Source organism: Colossoma macropomum, unplaced genomic scaffold, assembly GCF_904425465.1.
Source record: "Colossoma macropomum unplaced genomic scaffold, Colossoma_macropomum, whole genome shotgun sequence".
Classification (NCBI taxonomy): Eukaryota; Metazoa; Chordata; class Actinopteri; order Characiformes; family Serrasalmidae; genus Colossoma; species Colossoma macropomum.
Window position 1 is genome coordinate 1,115,046 of NW_023495014.1, and position 15,553 is coordinate 1,130,598.

The following is a 15,553-nucleotide window of genomic DNA, read 5'->3' on the forward strand; positions in this document are numbered from 1 at the left end:
CTACATGGCATCATTGCAGTTACAGGCCAAGCCAGTCATCTATGTATTTGGATTACACTGACCAGCATTATTAGCCAATACAGTCACCTCAACTGAAATACCATTTGCTCACTGCCTTTTAAAAAGCCTACCAAAACGGACGTACAGGAAAAGCAGCCAGCATCTATGCATTGTACACTTGCAATAAAAAAACTGTCTGAATGGAGCATTGGTCCATTGTCATGACGATCGTCTAATGGAGTTTGATCCATCGTCAAGCAAAAGAGCAATGCTCTTTTTTTTACAGCACTGGCATGCTAAAAAAAATCACTGTGTTATGGGTGTCTGACAGTACAAAATGCTTTAATGCAAGCTACATGCTCATATAACACAGTGCAGCATTTAGAACAAACCCAATATACATGCACAGATCTCTGATTGTGTGAGATTTTATAGTGTAGTGATCAACATCTGTATCAGCAGACTGAGCAAATAAATAAATAACTAAAGACATGATTTGAAATAATGACAGTAATAAAAAAGTTAAAACTGTAATTATATAGGGCTTTAATAATGAAAGAAGAGTTCATGGAACGGTGTTGAGGGTGACTGGGGAGCAGTATAACTCACTGTTTTGATCAACTTCTACAGGTTTTCCATCATCCACCTCCATATGCTAAACTAAAGGAAATCTCAATCGAAAGTAAGAAGGTGGTTCTTTGCATAAGTTTGGAGTTGAGAACACCATCCTCAATTTCTGAGTAGGAATTCCTAGTTGCTTTTCTTTGTTTTCTCCTAGTAGTATGTGTGAAATTCCAGTCAAATGCAGCATAAGTATTGACAGCTAGGAAGCAAGATTTTTGGCATGTGCTTTAATAGCTGCATACAGTGACCGAAAAAAGATAATTAAATTGTTTATTGTTATTTATATGGCAAATAATCATCAGCTGAAACGTCATGATTGTGACAAGCCTACCTGTCCCTTTTTTTCCAAGTCATCGTTAATGTTCGTGGTCCTCCAGGGTAGTCGAGGGCACCAGTTCTCCACCTGTGACAACCAAACAAGATCCAATTAGAATGCATGTGTATGTGCCTACAGCTGCATGTGGCCATGTTTGCACATTTCAGAGTAGTGAGTGTGTGTTTGTGTGTGTAGATGAGGCCTGATGAGCAGGCAGATAAGCGTGTGTGTGTGTGAAAACACATGTCACAATGACAGCTCCTCACCTCCTCTCTCTCTCTTTCTCACTCTGCCCTTCTGTCTCTGCTCTGTCTGAGCTTGTGCATTTTTCTCTGCAGGCTCTTCATTACTCCACACATTGTCATTTATCCAACCAGCAGGTACACTCAACGACCCTCCACCCCAACTCCCCAACCCAGAGCGTTCTGCCTGACCCGTGTGCCATCAAAACACCACCGATCTTCCTTCCATCCATAACCAGCACAGAATACCTCCTATAATGCACGATGCCACATAACCAACTATAATACCACTTATCAAGAAATTGGCAAGAAATAAAGGTGATGCTTATCAAGATGTAACTGTGTATCACACATATACTCAGATGCCACATTATTAGAAACTATATTATTAATTTTTCCCACTTGCATAATAAAGGGGAAAGATTAAAATATATAGAAAGAAATGGGACTCCTAACAACAATGCAAGACCTGGTGGACCACCAGAACTGCTATCCTCAGACAAACAGTACCTAAAGCTTTCATTACTGGGAGACTAGGATTAAATTCAAGCCCAAATCTGCTTCAGAAAAAATCCATAAGTGCTTCCAGTGTGAGAAGACAACTCAATGCTATTAAGAAACCAGAACTGAAAAAAGAGATAAACAATTTGCACTAGAACACCAAACTGGATGGAGCCCAAACTGCAAGGCGCCCAAACTGCAACATCACTGAATGTGTTTGTGATCACCTGGAGAAGCAGAAAATGCAATCAAGAGAACAGAAGAGGTGTGACAGAAAAATATCCCTGCAGACTGAAAAACTGAAATTGATATTACATTTAGTTGTTGAAGCTTCTGTGTAGTTAGCAAACCTGAAAAATCGATTAGTGATTGATGCGCAACACTACTCTTATCCAATGGCATATTATTTTTCTTCTTGGTTCATATTTTATTGTCTACTAACTCGTCCCGCAGTTTTCAACCACCGAAATTATCGTTCTGATCAGGAATGATGTGCTTGTATACAGCTTTTTGAATGAACATATGGTTTCGTACTATCATTATTAAATGATATTTTTTCTTTCCATCGGAATGAATGGAATGCAAATTTTTATGAACCCACCTTATGTCAAGTTGATACAAGTCCATTTGCAACACCCTAGCAACCATCTGGGATACCTTAGCAATCACATATCAATAGTATCTACCATCTTTATTGGTAAACTGGTCTGTTTTGTCCTCTGCCTACGAAAAACCAACACAAACCATTTAGGCAACCCTGCATTAAACACCACCATTCAGAAGTCTGGAACCACTTGTTATATTAATTATTTTGTGATTTTCTATACATATTTGATCTATTTTACATAAATGGCATAGATTAAAATCTTACAAACTGAACAGCAAAAGGGATTTTTAGTTGTTTTTTGCAATATTACTAAGATTGGATTTATTATATACAGTAAATTCTATATTGCAATTATCTTTTCACAATATTACTTGTCATGTTATCAACCTTAAGATTTAAAAACCACTTTTCAAATATGAGGTATTCTGCATATTAAATGTACAAAAACTTTATTATTGATATTCTGTGGCTACCTCAGTCATTTTAGAATAACATCGTTCTCGACACGTCTAAAATTTCTAAATTTAACATTCTTAGCTTCCTACAATTTTTTTTACAACCTGTGAAGTTGCATAGGACTAGCATACTAAATTTATTTTACACACTTATCTGAAACCAGGTTAGGATTTATATTATTGAAAACACTGAGTCTAAACCCTTTAACAGCAGTGTAATATAAAATAATGGGGAAGAAAAGTCGGGGACGCAGTTTGGGGGTTGTACCTTGTAAAAAATATAGTGTGGACCTCTATACAGTGGCAAATGAAGCATGAAAACAATCTCTGCTACAGTCTATAATTGTACACCCCTTCAGTGGATCTATATGGTGGGTGAAACGGAGAGCGGATAGGGTGTCAAATCTGGGTGTTTCTGATAAAGTAGATGTTAAGGCTGTGTGTAAATTACACTATTTAACAACTCAACATGTTCACCCATCCATTACACCACTGACTGACTCCCTATCCATTATAGATTCATACATTTTTTATTCTTGTTCTTTTCAAACTGCCAGTCACTACAGTCGAGGTTCAGCAGGACTGACTCATCTCTAAACACATATAAATAAATCGGCCAAATCCAGTTATCTTACTCTCAAGCATGTCCAGACAACTGCTGACCACAAGACACACACACACACGCAGTGTCAATGAGGGTGATTGGAGTGTGTGTGCAGTTGCCAGAGCGTGTGGTTTCCAGTGTCTGGCAGTTGGTGTGAGTGTTCCAGGAGATTTATTTGGCTGCTCTCTGAACACTTAAATGTGCCCCTTTACTACCAACCATTCATCATACGGTGACTCCCTGACCTCTGATCATCCACTGAGGCCAATGAGCACTTCCACTTTGATCAATTATACACACACCAGTAATGACAGACCAAGAGAGATGGGGGGAAGGCAGAGAGATGGGGAGAGGGAAGAGCAGGAAAGAAAAAAAACAGATAGAATGAAAAAGGAAGAGACTGTCAGAAAAAGAAACAAACAGTCCTGATTCTTCTTGACCCTCTCTGCATGGTCAACCACAAGATCTTGTCCGTTCATGCCAACCTTGGAATCACTGGCTCTGCATGGAAGTGGTTCAGTTCTTAACTAAAGGGGCACTCTTGTCAAGTAACGTTTAGAGGCTCGACATCTGCTCCATCTAGATGCTTTACTGATGTCCCGCAAGGCTCCGTGCTAGGTCCTATTCTCTTTTCTTTTCACAATCTCTGTTGACGATGTATCCTCGACAATGTATGACTTCTCCAACCACTGCTATGCTGATGACACTCAACTAATCCTTTCCTTCCCACCTTCTGACAATCTAGTTTGGAGTTGCATCTTGACATTTCTTCTACTGGTTAGTCTTTCTATCATCAGGCACTTGGAACTAAACCAGAATGCATCAGCAATGCTTCTTTTTAGTCTTCCTAAGAATAACATATGTTACTGCACTGCTGCGTTCTCACTGGCGTCCTGTAGCTTCCTGCATCAGATTTAAGACCAGGATACTTGCCTGCAAAGCCAAAATGGACTTGACCCTCTCTACACTGCATGGCAATGCTCAAAACTCATTCCACAACATGAGGCCTTTAAGCTTTGTAAGTATGGCTTGGCTTGACCTGCCATGTTCTAAGACACATTGAAAACCAGCATCAATACTGTTCTCTGTCCTAGCACCCAGGCCTAGAACTTCCACTGGTCACCTAAACAAGTGAGTCCCTCGTTGTCTTCAACAGTCATCTGAAAAACCATCTCTTTGTGAAGCACTAATCTAGCAATTACTGAAAAGCCTTGTACTGCACTTATGCTGTGTCTTATTTCATTATTGTGTACATTTCTTTCTAGGCATCAGCGCTGACTCTTGTTTTTGTTTTCAGGCAGTATTTTAGCTCAAGGGTATTCAATTTGTACCAGCTAGGGTACATTCACTGAGTGGTCGCTGTAGATAAGAGCTCTGCTAAATGTAGCGAGAGAGAAGTAGTATGAGTGACAGAAGAGAGAGAAAAGAGGGAGAAGAGAGAGAGAGAGGTAGAGAGAAGGGGGAAACAGAAATAGGGAGGAAAGAGAAAGAGAGAAAGTGAGAAAAAGCATAAGAAAGGGAGTACGAGACAGAGGGAACTGAGAGAAAAGAGAGAATAGAGGGAACAGTGAGAGAGAAAAGAGAGAAGAGAGCAGGGAGAGAGATCGGGGTACAGAAAGAAGAGAGCGGGAACAGAGAGAAGAAGAGAGGGAAGAGAAGCAGGGAGAGGAAATGGAACAGAGAGTGTAAGAGAAAGAGAGAGACAGAAAGATAAAAGAGGAGAAAGAAAGGTACAGTGAGAGAAAAAGAGAGAAAAAGAGGAAAGAGAGAGGGAGAGTGAGACAGAGAGAGGGAGGGAGAGAGAGAGGAAGATGAGGTGAGAAAGGCTGAAGGAGAGATGCACATAGGGAGAAGCAGAGAAGACACGGTTGGTATGGAAATGCATTCCTGTCGTCATGGTGACAGTGAAAGTCACGCGACACCAGTACTGCGCGAGCGTGTGCTGCACAGCTGCATTTCTCTTTACGTGTTATTCAAAGAGAACATATTTTTCCATCAGTACCACATAAAAACACTTACGTCCATCTATTCCATCATCCTCCACACACACACACACACACACACACACACACACACACACACACACACACACACACAGAGTTCAGCTCCATTAAAGATGATTACTTGGTGTGAATAAACAAAACCAAATCTCTAAAATCCAACATGGACATTATTGTATATTATTATAGCCACTGTATGGGCTCTAGGGCTGGACTGTATCATATGTTATTATTGTCATATTATTGTCATGATAACTGCTAAAATGGAGATCTTGACACAGTTGCTTCATCCTCAAATTCAAAACAGGAGTTCAAAACATTTCTGACAATAGGCTAATTAGAAGGGGAATGAAATATCTAAGTGGCAGAGCTATTTCTGTCCTGTTGGGGGACATCTGCTAAGTCAAACGAGCCCTCTTTACTAGCCTAACGCTACTGTATCTCATTAACTGGAAGTTTGTGTTTATCCTGCTGAGCTACTGACAGGACAGGCTCACTGAGCACCAACTGGACATTATATATCTCTACTCTTTACTATGCACTGCCATATAGTTTATACATCCATACATATTGCATATTGCACTGTGACTTATTTATACACCCATGCATATACAACCACTAACATATGTTATCGTTTACAGTGTATAGTCACTCAGTTCATTCACTGGACCTGACATGCACCACTGCATTGCCACCTGCATAATATTTATGTGATTTTACTTATTTATTTTCATACTGCATGTTATATTTTATGGTTGTTTTAGTATATTTCTCATATATCTTCAGTTTTTCTATTTCTGTACCATATATTAGTGTACAACAACACTTTTGCTCTTGTTCTGCTCTTTACTGTACTTTCTGCTGCTGTAATAGATGACTTTCCTTCTGGGATTAATAAAGTGCTGGTCAAACCTGGAGCTCCCTTGGTAAGAGTTGTCCTGCTCAAAATGACTTGACACAAAAATGTAATAACAAACCTGTTTTTTTTTTACCACCTGAAAACAAGGCTAACTGTCAAAGCTGTAACAAAGTGTTACTGTTCAGACTATTTGGGGAAATTAAGGAATATTACAAAGGTCATTTATCCAGTATGGATCGGCCAGTGAAATCATGCACAGATTACGTTACCGGCCCTCCTCTGGTAAAAACTAATCCAGCTCAAATGGGGCATAAGCAACATCAGTACTTCTGGAACACTGAAAAACTGTATGTATCTTAAAACAGAATAATTATAGAGGCCAATGTATAATAGCTTCATCAGCTGCACAGTAATCAGTAGCTGACTGGTTGTCAACTCATTCAGCCACGTTGTATTAAAAAAAATCACTGTACTCAAAACTTCACAGCCATGTCTGTGACACTTCTGTTTTGCTGGTGCATTTCGTCCACTCCTACCAGATATCTTGACCCAGGATGTTAAATACATCGCCTAGCTGCTAGTAAAGAACATACTTCTGAAGCTTACTAGCTTTGTCTATTAAGTTTGAATAAGCTAAGGTCAGTTTGATCCCATACAGCTCAGTTTGTTTACAAAGTTATTGCAGTGGACTGATAATTACTGTACGTTTTTTTTTTTTTTCTCTTCCCTCACTGAGCAGCTTCCTTTAATGATGTACAGCAAGTGCAAACATTCGAAAGCATGTTTTTCACATTGGGGTCTGTTTGTGTTTGTGAGCATGTGTTTGTGTGGAAGAGATGCATATAGAGTGTGTTTATCCTTCAGGCTACAAGATCACTGAATATCAATGACCCGGACTGATCTGACAATCACTGAAGGTGAGCAAGTGCGTGTCTAAACACAAAGCCCAAAGCGTGGAAATACCACACGAAATGAAACCAGTTCCACTGCAAGATGTGTAAGACTGTAAGAACGCTGTAAAGGGCCATTTGACTGACATACAAAAATTACAGAACGTTTAGCACGACATGTGCAATGAAAAACTTGGAGCTCTGGTCGACAAACGCAGGAGGATATCTCGTTTACTACCTACGGTCTCAAAAACAATTACTTTTTAAAACTGGATATTATGAAAGTTCCCTGGTTCAGTGACTCTTAAAGGCTTACTGACAAGTAGAGATGCAACTGTTTGCTACTACCATTTAGCTTGATAAACAGGCATTTAGACAATTGTTTTGCATTGGACAGTGTATCAACCACAGAGCTGTGGTGATTTTAGCACTCAGTTTACATCATAAAGTCTGGGTACTTCCGTAGGCAGAGTGCCTTAAGCTGAAACATAACAAAAAACAACAAAACTCTTCTTTAGGGCACATTTCACACCACAAACCACAGTAATGTGCTGTCTCAGCCCATGTTCGCATACTACTAACAAATTTCACAGACGAACACTTACGCTTTTTGTTTTTTAATATGATAATGACAACTAGCTGGCTACTCTTTGGAATGACCAATAGTAGTAAAAATGAACAGTCTTGCAACACCTAATATGCACAAGAGAGAAAGAGAGGAGGGAGCTATAGAGGTAACCGAATCACTGAATACAGGCCCTCACACTGAAATACTGCGACATACAGTGCAGTCTGTACATAATTGGGTTAGGTGGAGTTAAAAGTTTATAATGTAAGCTTTCATATTTCTACAGCGGTTGAACCATAAAGAAATCAGAGCCCCTCATTTCAGCTTATCAAAAATAATTGGCTAAATTAACCACATTAAATATAATTGCTATGTTCAGTACTTGATATTACAGACCTGTAATGCAGCGACTACAGCTTCTTGTTTCAAGTGGTCTTTGCTTTTGGTCTTGTCAAAGTGAAATGCTCTGTGGGCTTCAGCATGTGTGACTGGCCAGTCAAGGACATCCTACTCTTTAAAGCTCCATAGCTGTTTCAATAATGTGCTTTGAGTCACTGTCCTGCTGCAAGGTGAAGCACCACTCAGTTTTGAGGCATTTGGCTGTATCTGAGGAGTTAAGACACTACTATACACTTTAGAATCCATTCTGCTCCTGTCATCGGTAGCCACATCATCAATAAAAACAAGTGAGCCGACTGTACATGTCCATGCAAAGATGTTTAACTTCCTCTGGATCTTGAGCAGCATGAGCAACAGCTTTAACAATCTGAATAGGTACCTGTGCCTACATCTGTGTCTAAAACAACATGTGAGGAACATGTAAAGTACACGTAATGTCTTGTGGGTCCACTTTTTGCCTATAATTTGCCTCCCTTGTCTTTTGTTTAATTATTTGCCAAAAGACAAAACACAGGTGAGACACAGATGTCATGTAAATCACAGGCAGTGTTTTTTTAAAACAATCCTCCCAAGTACATACACGTTATTAAGCTTAAATACAACATGAGAGACACAAGAGAGGCCTAGTCACACTTCAACTACACATTATGTACATGGGACGTCTGTAAACACTCCCTTACACGACGCCTGCGTTTCTTCTGTCTTGCCAACACTACAAATGAACTGGAACAAAAATCAAGCCAATATGTTGATATAAAAGCACCGGTATACAAGGGAGTGTAGTCGTACACACTTTCTTCATTCCATCACTGTTCAATTTCTTCTTGACTGTCCATTCTCCCTGAACTCTTCTGTTTTTTTTTTAACCTTTAAACAACCAGTAACTTGGCCTTTCTCTTCTTGAGGCTCCTCACCGCTTCAACGGTGAATCTTCTGAGGCCATGCTGGAAGAGTCTTCTCTTTATGGTGGACGTCTATACTGACATCTCAGGTAGTGCTCTCCATCTGTTCCACGGCTCTTTTTCATGACTAAATGCACTCTGCAATCATCAATCATTCACTACTCCAGTTTTCACGGCCCATCAGGTATGACTGCTAACCTGAACAGCGCATTCTTGCTTCTTAGCAATAAATCAAATAGTTGATTTTTACACACTCAATGGCTTATTCTCCTCTGACTTATTCTCCTTTGCCTCCTGGTGGTCTGCTTTACTGACACTGGCACTTCTTTAGCCGTCACAAAACCAACAGACTCCAGATGCTAATGCCACATCTGGAATCAACTTTAGACCTTTCTAAAGTTGTTCTCGCTTGTGTATGAACTAATGATGCAATGACACACATCTGGCAGCCAGAAACAAAATGAGCAGTCAGTTGTCTGATCACTTATGGCCCTCTGAATTGTGCAGATTACGTAATAAAAGTACTGGGATCTCTGAAGAACAGAGCCAAAACAAAAGCTGTTCAATTACATAGACAATACTGTATGCAGTTGTAGGACATCTTTAGGGCTGTTGCGATTAACAGATCAGACATCAAACTCAATTACTTAATGAAAAAATTAAAAAATGACCTTCTTGATGAATTTGTAGTGATTAGTTGGTAATCTGCATGATGATAATGCATATTTTCCCAATATCATGATAAGCATGTAAAAATTCTGATTACCGATAATATTGGCTCACGTAATTTTATAATTTTATTTTATGTTTTAATTTCATAGTGTAATAGTTTGTCAAACATTGGTTTACTGACTGATTTGTCAGTTCTCAACTGTAATATTCTTAAACTCTAATAAACAGAAGAAACTCAGAGTCTTAAATATTATAAATATTGTAGTAGAGAGGGTGGAGCTACCCAGAAGTCTTTATGGTTTTGGCTTCTGTTAATTATCTCTATTTCTTTTTTATTTTCTTCATAATAAAAGTTTTTTTTGTGCTATAACCTCACTCATTCTCATGTTAAAAGTTAAGTCTGGATACTTTTCACGTTAAACATGATGGTGTTGTGTTTAAATTTCATGTATTCATATAATATAGTTTAATAAAGGGTGAATCATATTGGGTTCCAAAGTGGCACAACTGGTTTTGCCCATTGGGTGATGGAGAGTGTAAATCCTAGTTCTGATACTGATACTGATAAAGCTGAGTTGTCAACATCACCTGATATTATCAGGCCCAACCATTTCCTACTGAACTATTGCACAGTAAGACACAGAGCCTGACAAACATATATTGTGTTTATACATATTTCAAATACATTTATTAAGGTTCTGTTTATCCTTTAACAATAACGTAATTTAGAATTGTTGAAAGGCCATGGATAGTTTACTAATGTTTAACTAAGACTATATTATTGATTAGCCTTTTTAAAGACTCTTGACTATTCAAATGATCATTAAAGTAATGGGCAGTTTACTTACTTATTAATATAATCGACACTGACAGCTCAAGACATGAACCTTAACAAAAATGACATATGAAGGGTTCAAAGTTTTAACATGGCTAATTCTTTTTTCCCCCAGGGGCTGAACCAGCACCCCAATACAAGCCAAGCTGCTCTTACCTCACTCAGATAGATGAAGAAGGAGCAAGTGGATCCGTCCACTCCGTAGTTTCCATAACAGGCATCCGAGCGCCACATGTCCTTCATCCACTGAGGAGGAGAAGAGAAATGTGTCAGATAGTATCCTTAACACCAAACCCATTTGTTTAGCTGTGTGTTTACATAGTATAATTACAAAAATAATAATCTGACAGATTTTGTTGTGTATCTGTTAGCAGTTTAGCAGATGTTCAGAAAAGCAGATGCAAACTCAGCATATAAAATAATAGATTGCACAAACAAAATGTAGACAGCTGAGATCCCACCCTACAGAAGCATTCACAGCGTTAGCTACCATTTTATTCTCCTCTGCAGTGCACAGCTACATTACACACAGCTACTATGTTTCACATGAACATAAACAGTGAACACAATCAGGGCCAGGCAGGGAAGTCGTCTGGTCTGAGCTTCCAGGGCTACAGCCCTGAATATTTAAAATATGTTAAGTAACGTTAACATGTCACGCATTTCTTGTTTTTACATCCCTCTCTTTGTCCATAGTTTCACTCAGGGGCACAATGACCCACACCTCAGAGTGCAGAGCTATAGACTATACTGCTACTAGAGTTAGAGAGAGAAAGAGCAAGATAGCCCATACATTACAGAGAGACAGAGCAAAAGAGTGCATGCGAGAAAGAGATGTGAAAATACTGTAAAAGCAAATGTACTACATAAAAATTCACTCATTACAAAATGCTGCATTTTAATGCTTTAAATGTAATAAGTTCAACCCAAGCTTAATGTTCGTGAAAAATGTTTACTCGACATTTTGCCAGGCTGGGTTCAGGTACCTCTAACAATGCTTACTGGGACACTCACAAAATCACCCAAATGGAATGGTTTGTTTTAGAGTGATCTTATGTATTTGTAATGTTTGAGGCACGGTTTAATTGAATGACTATTCAGCATTTTCAAATATCAGTAAATATCAGTGTCTATCTATAGATTATCAAAAAATTTGTCTTGGTGAGTGCACATGTATAATATGTAACATATTAAGCAGACCAGACAAATGCACACACCATTAACATATATTACTACAGATAAATTATATTATATATATATATATATATATATATATATATATATATATACACACACACACTTTTTGTTAGCACGGAGAAATGAAATGTGAGGATGACTTTCAGAATATCGTTTGGGAAGGTTCTCTGTTTTTGACTTTTTTTGTTACAAGCAGTGTTTTCACTTTTTTGTTGATGTGTAAACCCTCACAATAAATATGCACATTTTACAGGTTAATTAAAAATTCGGTGGGAGGGTGGCTCTAAATAATTCTTCAATAAACTGGACTGAGCCTCAGATCTTTCATGCTCAGCCAAAGGCCCTGGGACTGGGTATTAAAATTCAATACTTTTCTGGTACTGACCAAGGTGCATCAAATAGAAGTGGGTGATATAAGGTTCAGCCAGTATACCTGTTGAAATTCTTCTTGAGATATGAGTTGTAACCGTTATACCAGTATGCCACAAATAAACACAGATAACGCAACGTACATACAAAAAGTATTGCAGGAATCGGTATAGAAATCACGGTATCTAAACATTTTGAGCAATATCCAGCCCTAAACACAAAGTTTAGATGGCAAGAATCAGATTCTATAACAAATCTAGCCTGAAATATCACAGAATAGCCTGTAGCACAGCGTAAAACAAAGTAGGCTTTAATTGTGTAATTTAGCCCACATTTCGAAGCATTGGCCCTACTGTCAGGAGATCCTGAGCATAGTTCCCAGCGATGCCATAGCCAAATGTGGCTGAGAGTTCAAGAGAGCACAACTGGCCTTGCTCACTCCGGGTTGGTATGATGGCCCTACCTAGTAGCAAGTAAATATTGGACCAGTACTGGTCGAGACTCAATGTTTCAGCATCCGTATCAGATAAGGAGAAGGCCTCTAACACAATCTCTAACAAAAACCATTACACTCTGTGTGCCAGAGTTGCCCTGCCAACAGTTCAACTTTACTTTAACCATAAGGAGGTGCTCGCTGAGCTTGTTCTGAATATTTAATGCATCCGAGGAAAAGCCGGTCCAATTTGCCCTTGAAATAAAGTTAAGTTTCTTCTCGTCCAGATCTTTTTACTCTGTGCTGTAACAGGCACTGCAGGGCACAGAAGGACTCATTGATCCGAGTTTGTGTGGCTCAAATCACACTTATCGATTATGCGCCTCTGATGAAGTTGATAGGGGACAAAGATAAGCTGACTCGGCACCATAAGAGTAACACAAGCACAAACGGACAGGAATAAACCGCTCTGTCCGAAACTAGACACTGTCCACAAAGGCCCGCTGAAGCTCATTTGTTGAAATATTTAATGTCACAAATAATTAAGCAGTTAATTATATGCTTGATTGTGGGCTTTGTATCTCAGCACTGAACCAAACACTAGTTAAAAGTTAAAAAGTAAAAAATACACTAATGGTGAAAAGGACACTTTCTTGGAATTACATGTTTAGCATTATATATGTATTAAACTGCATAAAATAGGGGTACTGAGGGGGCTGCAGCAGGCCCAGATTACAAGATTGTTTAACGTGAATGCTAAAAACAACAGAAAAATTACAAAGAAACAGAACTTTTGTTAGGAGCTGTAGGCTATTTCTGTGCTCATGACGCGGCCTAATATTGTTTTAGAAACTTACAATTTTCAGCTGTTAATTAATTATTTTTCTTTTTCCTCAACAACTGTAATAATCTCCAGCAAAAACAACACAAAGTAGGAAGTGGAAGGCTGTTAGGAATACAATGGTAACACTTTTACATTTAGAATATAAAACTGTATTTAACATAAAATATGATTGAAGAGCAACCTGATTCATGTCAGGCTGGAAAGTGTTAATATTTAGCTGAGATTTCTGGAAGGTGAAATAGCAGATTTCATTCTTCCTGGACTTCCAGGGTCAGGGACTGTTTCATTTTTCTCAGACTTAAAAGCGTTCCAGTAAGCACAGGAATTCCCACGTGAACACTTCATTATCTTGGCCTGACGCTGAATTCAGACAAATCTACTTCTACTGCCTAAGTTGTCAAAGTTACTGTGGTTGGTTGGTCTGGTTTAATAAGCCATCGGGACTGGCTGTAAAACTTCAGGTTCACTGCAAGAGCAGTACGCTGGAAAAACACCATCAGACTGATGAAGCTGCCTCTCTAAAGCACTTTGTAACTGGTCATTCAAACTAGCTGACAATGCTTATGCTTCCCATTTAACATTAGAAAATAAAAGAAAATACAGACAGTGGAGATTACAGTTGTGAACCGACTTCAAAAGTCAAAAATTTAAGTACACACACTTCACTCTCACATCCTATAAATTTGAAGTTTCATTGAAAACTGAGTTTTTGGAAAACGGTTTACAGGATAGAGATGGAGATTGTTGTTTTTCTTTCTAATGACTGTCTGTGCTGTTGAGAAAATCATGACTATTTGTTGAGTTGTACCTTTAATGCTTCTGTGGCGTTTTTGAGAGCAATGCAGGATGCGTCAATATGCCATTAATTAAAGCTTTTTTGTTTTTGTATTTTCCCCCCAAATATTATTTATAATGTGGGGCAGTTGTTTACATTTGAAAGAGCATTGTGCAAAAGGTAAAATCATACTTTCAATTTTCATTTCTTTAACAAAATATTGTGAATAATATTATCTATTTAATGTTTATTATTGGCCAGCCAATAAGTGCATTTTTTCTTTCCCTCTTAGACTGATTAATTGATTATGGAAAGAACTGCCAGTTGCAGCCCTAATTTTAGCAAGTGGTGCATTCAAAAGAAAACCAGTGTAGTCAGAACTACTCGAACTGTCTCCAGTGACCAATTACTGTTAATGAATAAAGTTGCTGCAGCACCAATTTCCATGACATGAACGTATAACAAGACACCAGCTCACCGGAATTTCTTTCTGCGACAATTACATTTACAATTACCATCATGTCAAAACTTCTGCAATAAAACATGATTTAAATTTATATTTCTTACCAAAACACCTGTTTGGATCTCTAGCTGACAAACCTTTCTACAACAAGTGATAAAGATTTCAATCACCTAAGCCTATATACCCCTATAAAGAATGAATAAAATTTGACTTTCTCATCAGTAGCGGAATGTGGAGGAGAAGAACAAGGATCACAGTCTTTGCGGTATCGCACCGACGCTCTGTATTTCTCAGGAGAGCGTCGAGAGCTAAGATCTTTTAATTAAAAAGTCTGTGTCTGGATTCCGAATGAATACAGGGGCTGGAAACGAACTCCGCGGAGAGGGAGAGTATCAAAAGCTCCTGTGCTCGTCGATGACAGCTGGGATTTAGAATAAGAAACCTGCAGATGAGCGTTTCGGAGCGATAGTAAGCACACAGCCTTTATGGTTCAGATTTCAATGGGCCGCTTTCAATTCATGTGCATGAGCGTGTGCAGAGGGAGCAGGGAGAAATATCTTCACTTGACTCGGGTGAGAACAGAAAGAACTGAACGCCGGGAGAAAATATAAAAGAAGTGGGCTTCCAAAAGCAGCTAAATATGCATCAGAAAGAGAGCACAGAGGATGCAGGAACTCTACCATGCTGCTTTCCCTGCTTGCTTGCTCTATCTCTCTATTCAAAGACTTCTAAAGGTGTTACAGCACCAATTCAGAAGTTAAAGCAATTTTTTTGTTTTGTAAGACTCATGATGTGTGTCAATAAAACTTGCTGCTTTCTTCCATTTACATGTATTTTCTTCAACCCAGCTCACCCAATTCACATTGTGTTTGCTGTGACTCAGACATTGTGAAAGCTAATAACTGTGGAAAATAACTGATCAGCTCAAACTACTGCAATTATGTGAAAGTAATAGTAATGTAATAGTTTTGACAGGCCTAGAGTTTTGTTATTCTTGT

At 38.6% G+C, this 15,553-nt stretch overlaps 1 protein-coding gene across 1 annotated transcript in view; it reads right to left on the reverse strand.

The window, feature by feature from the left end:
* The window catches only part of mgat5 (alpha-1,6-mannosylglycoprotein 6-beta-N-acetylglucosaminyltransferase), a 147,029-nt gene that overhangs the window by 51,663 nt on the left and 79,813 nt on the right, over positions 1-15,553 (reverse strand). Inside the window, exons 5-6 of the mRNA XM_036561089.1 lie at positions 10,631-10,720; positions 956-1,027 (exon numbers count right to left, since the gene is read on the reverse strand). Of these exons, the coding sequence (XP_036416982.1) occupies positions 956-1,027; positions 10,631-10,720 (162 nt within the window). The remainder of the gene's footprint in view (positions 1-955; positions 1,028-10,630; positions 10,721-15,553) is intronic.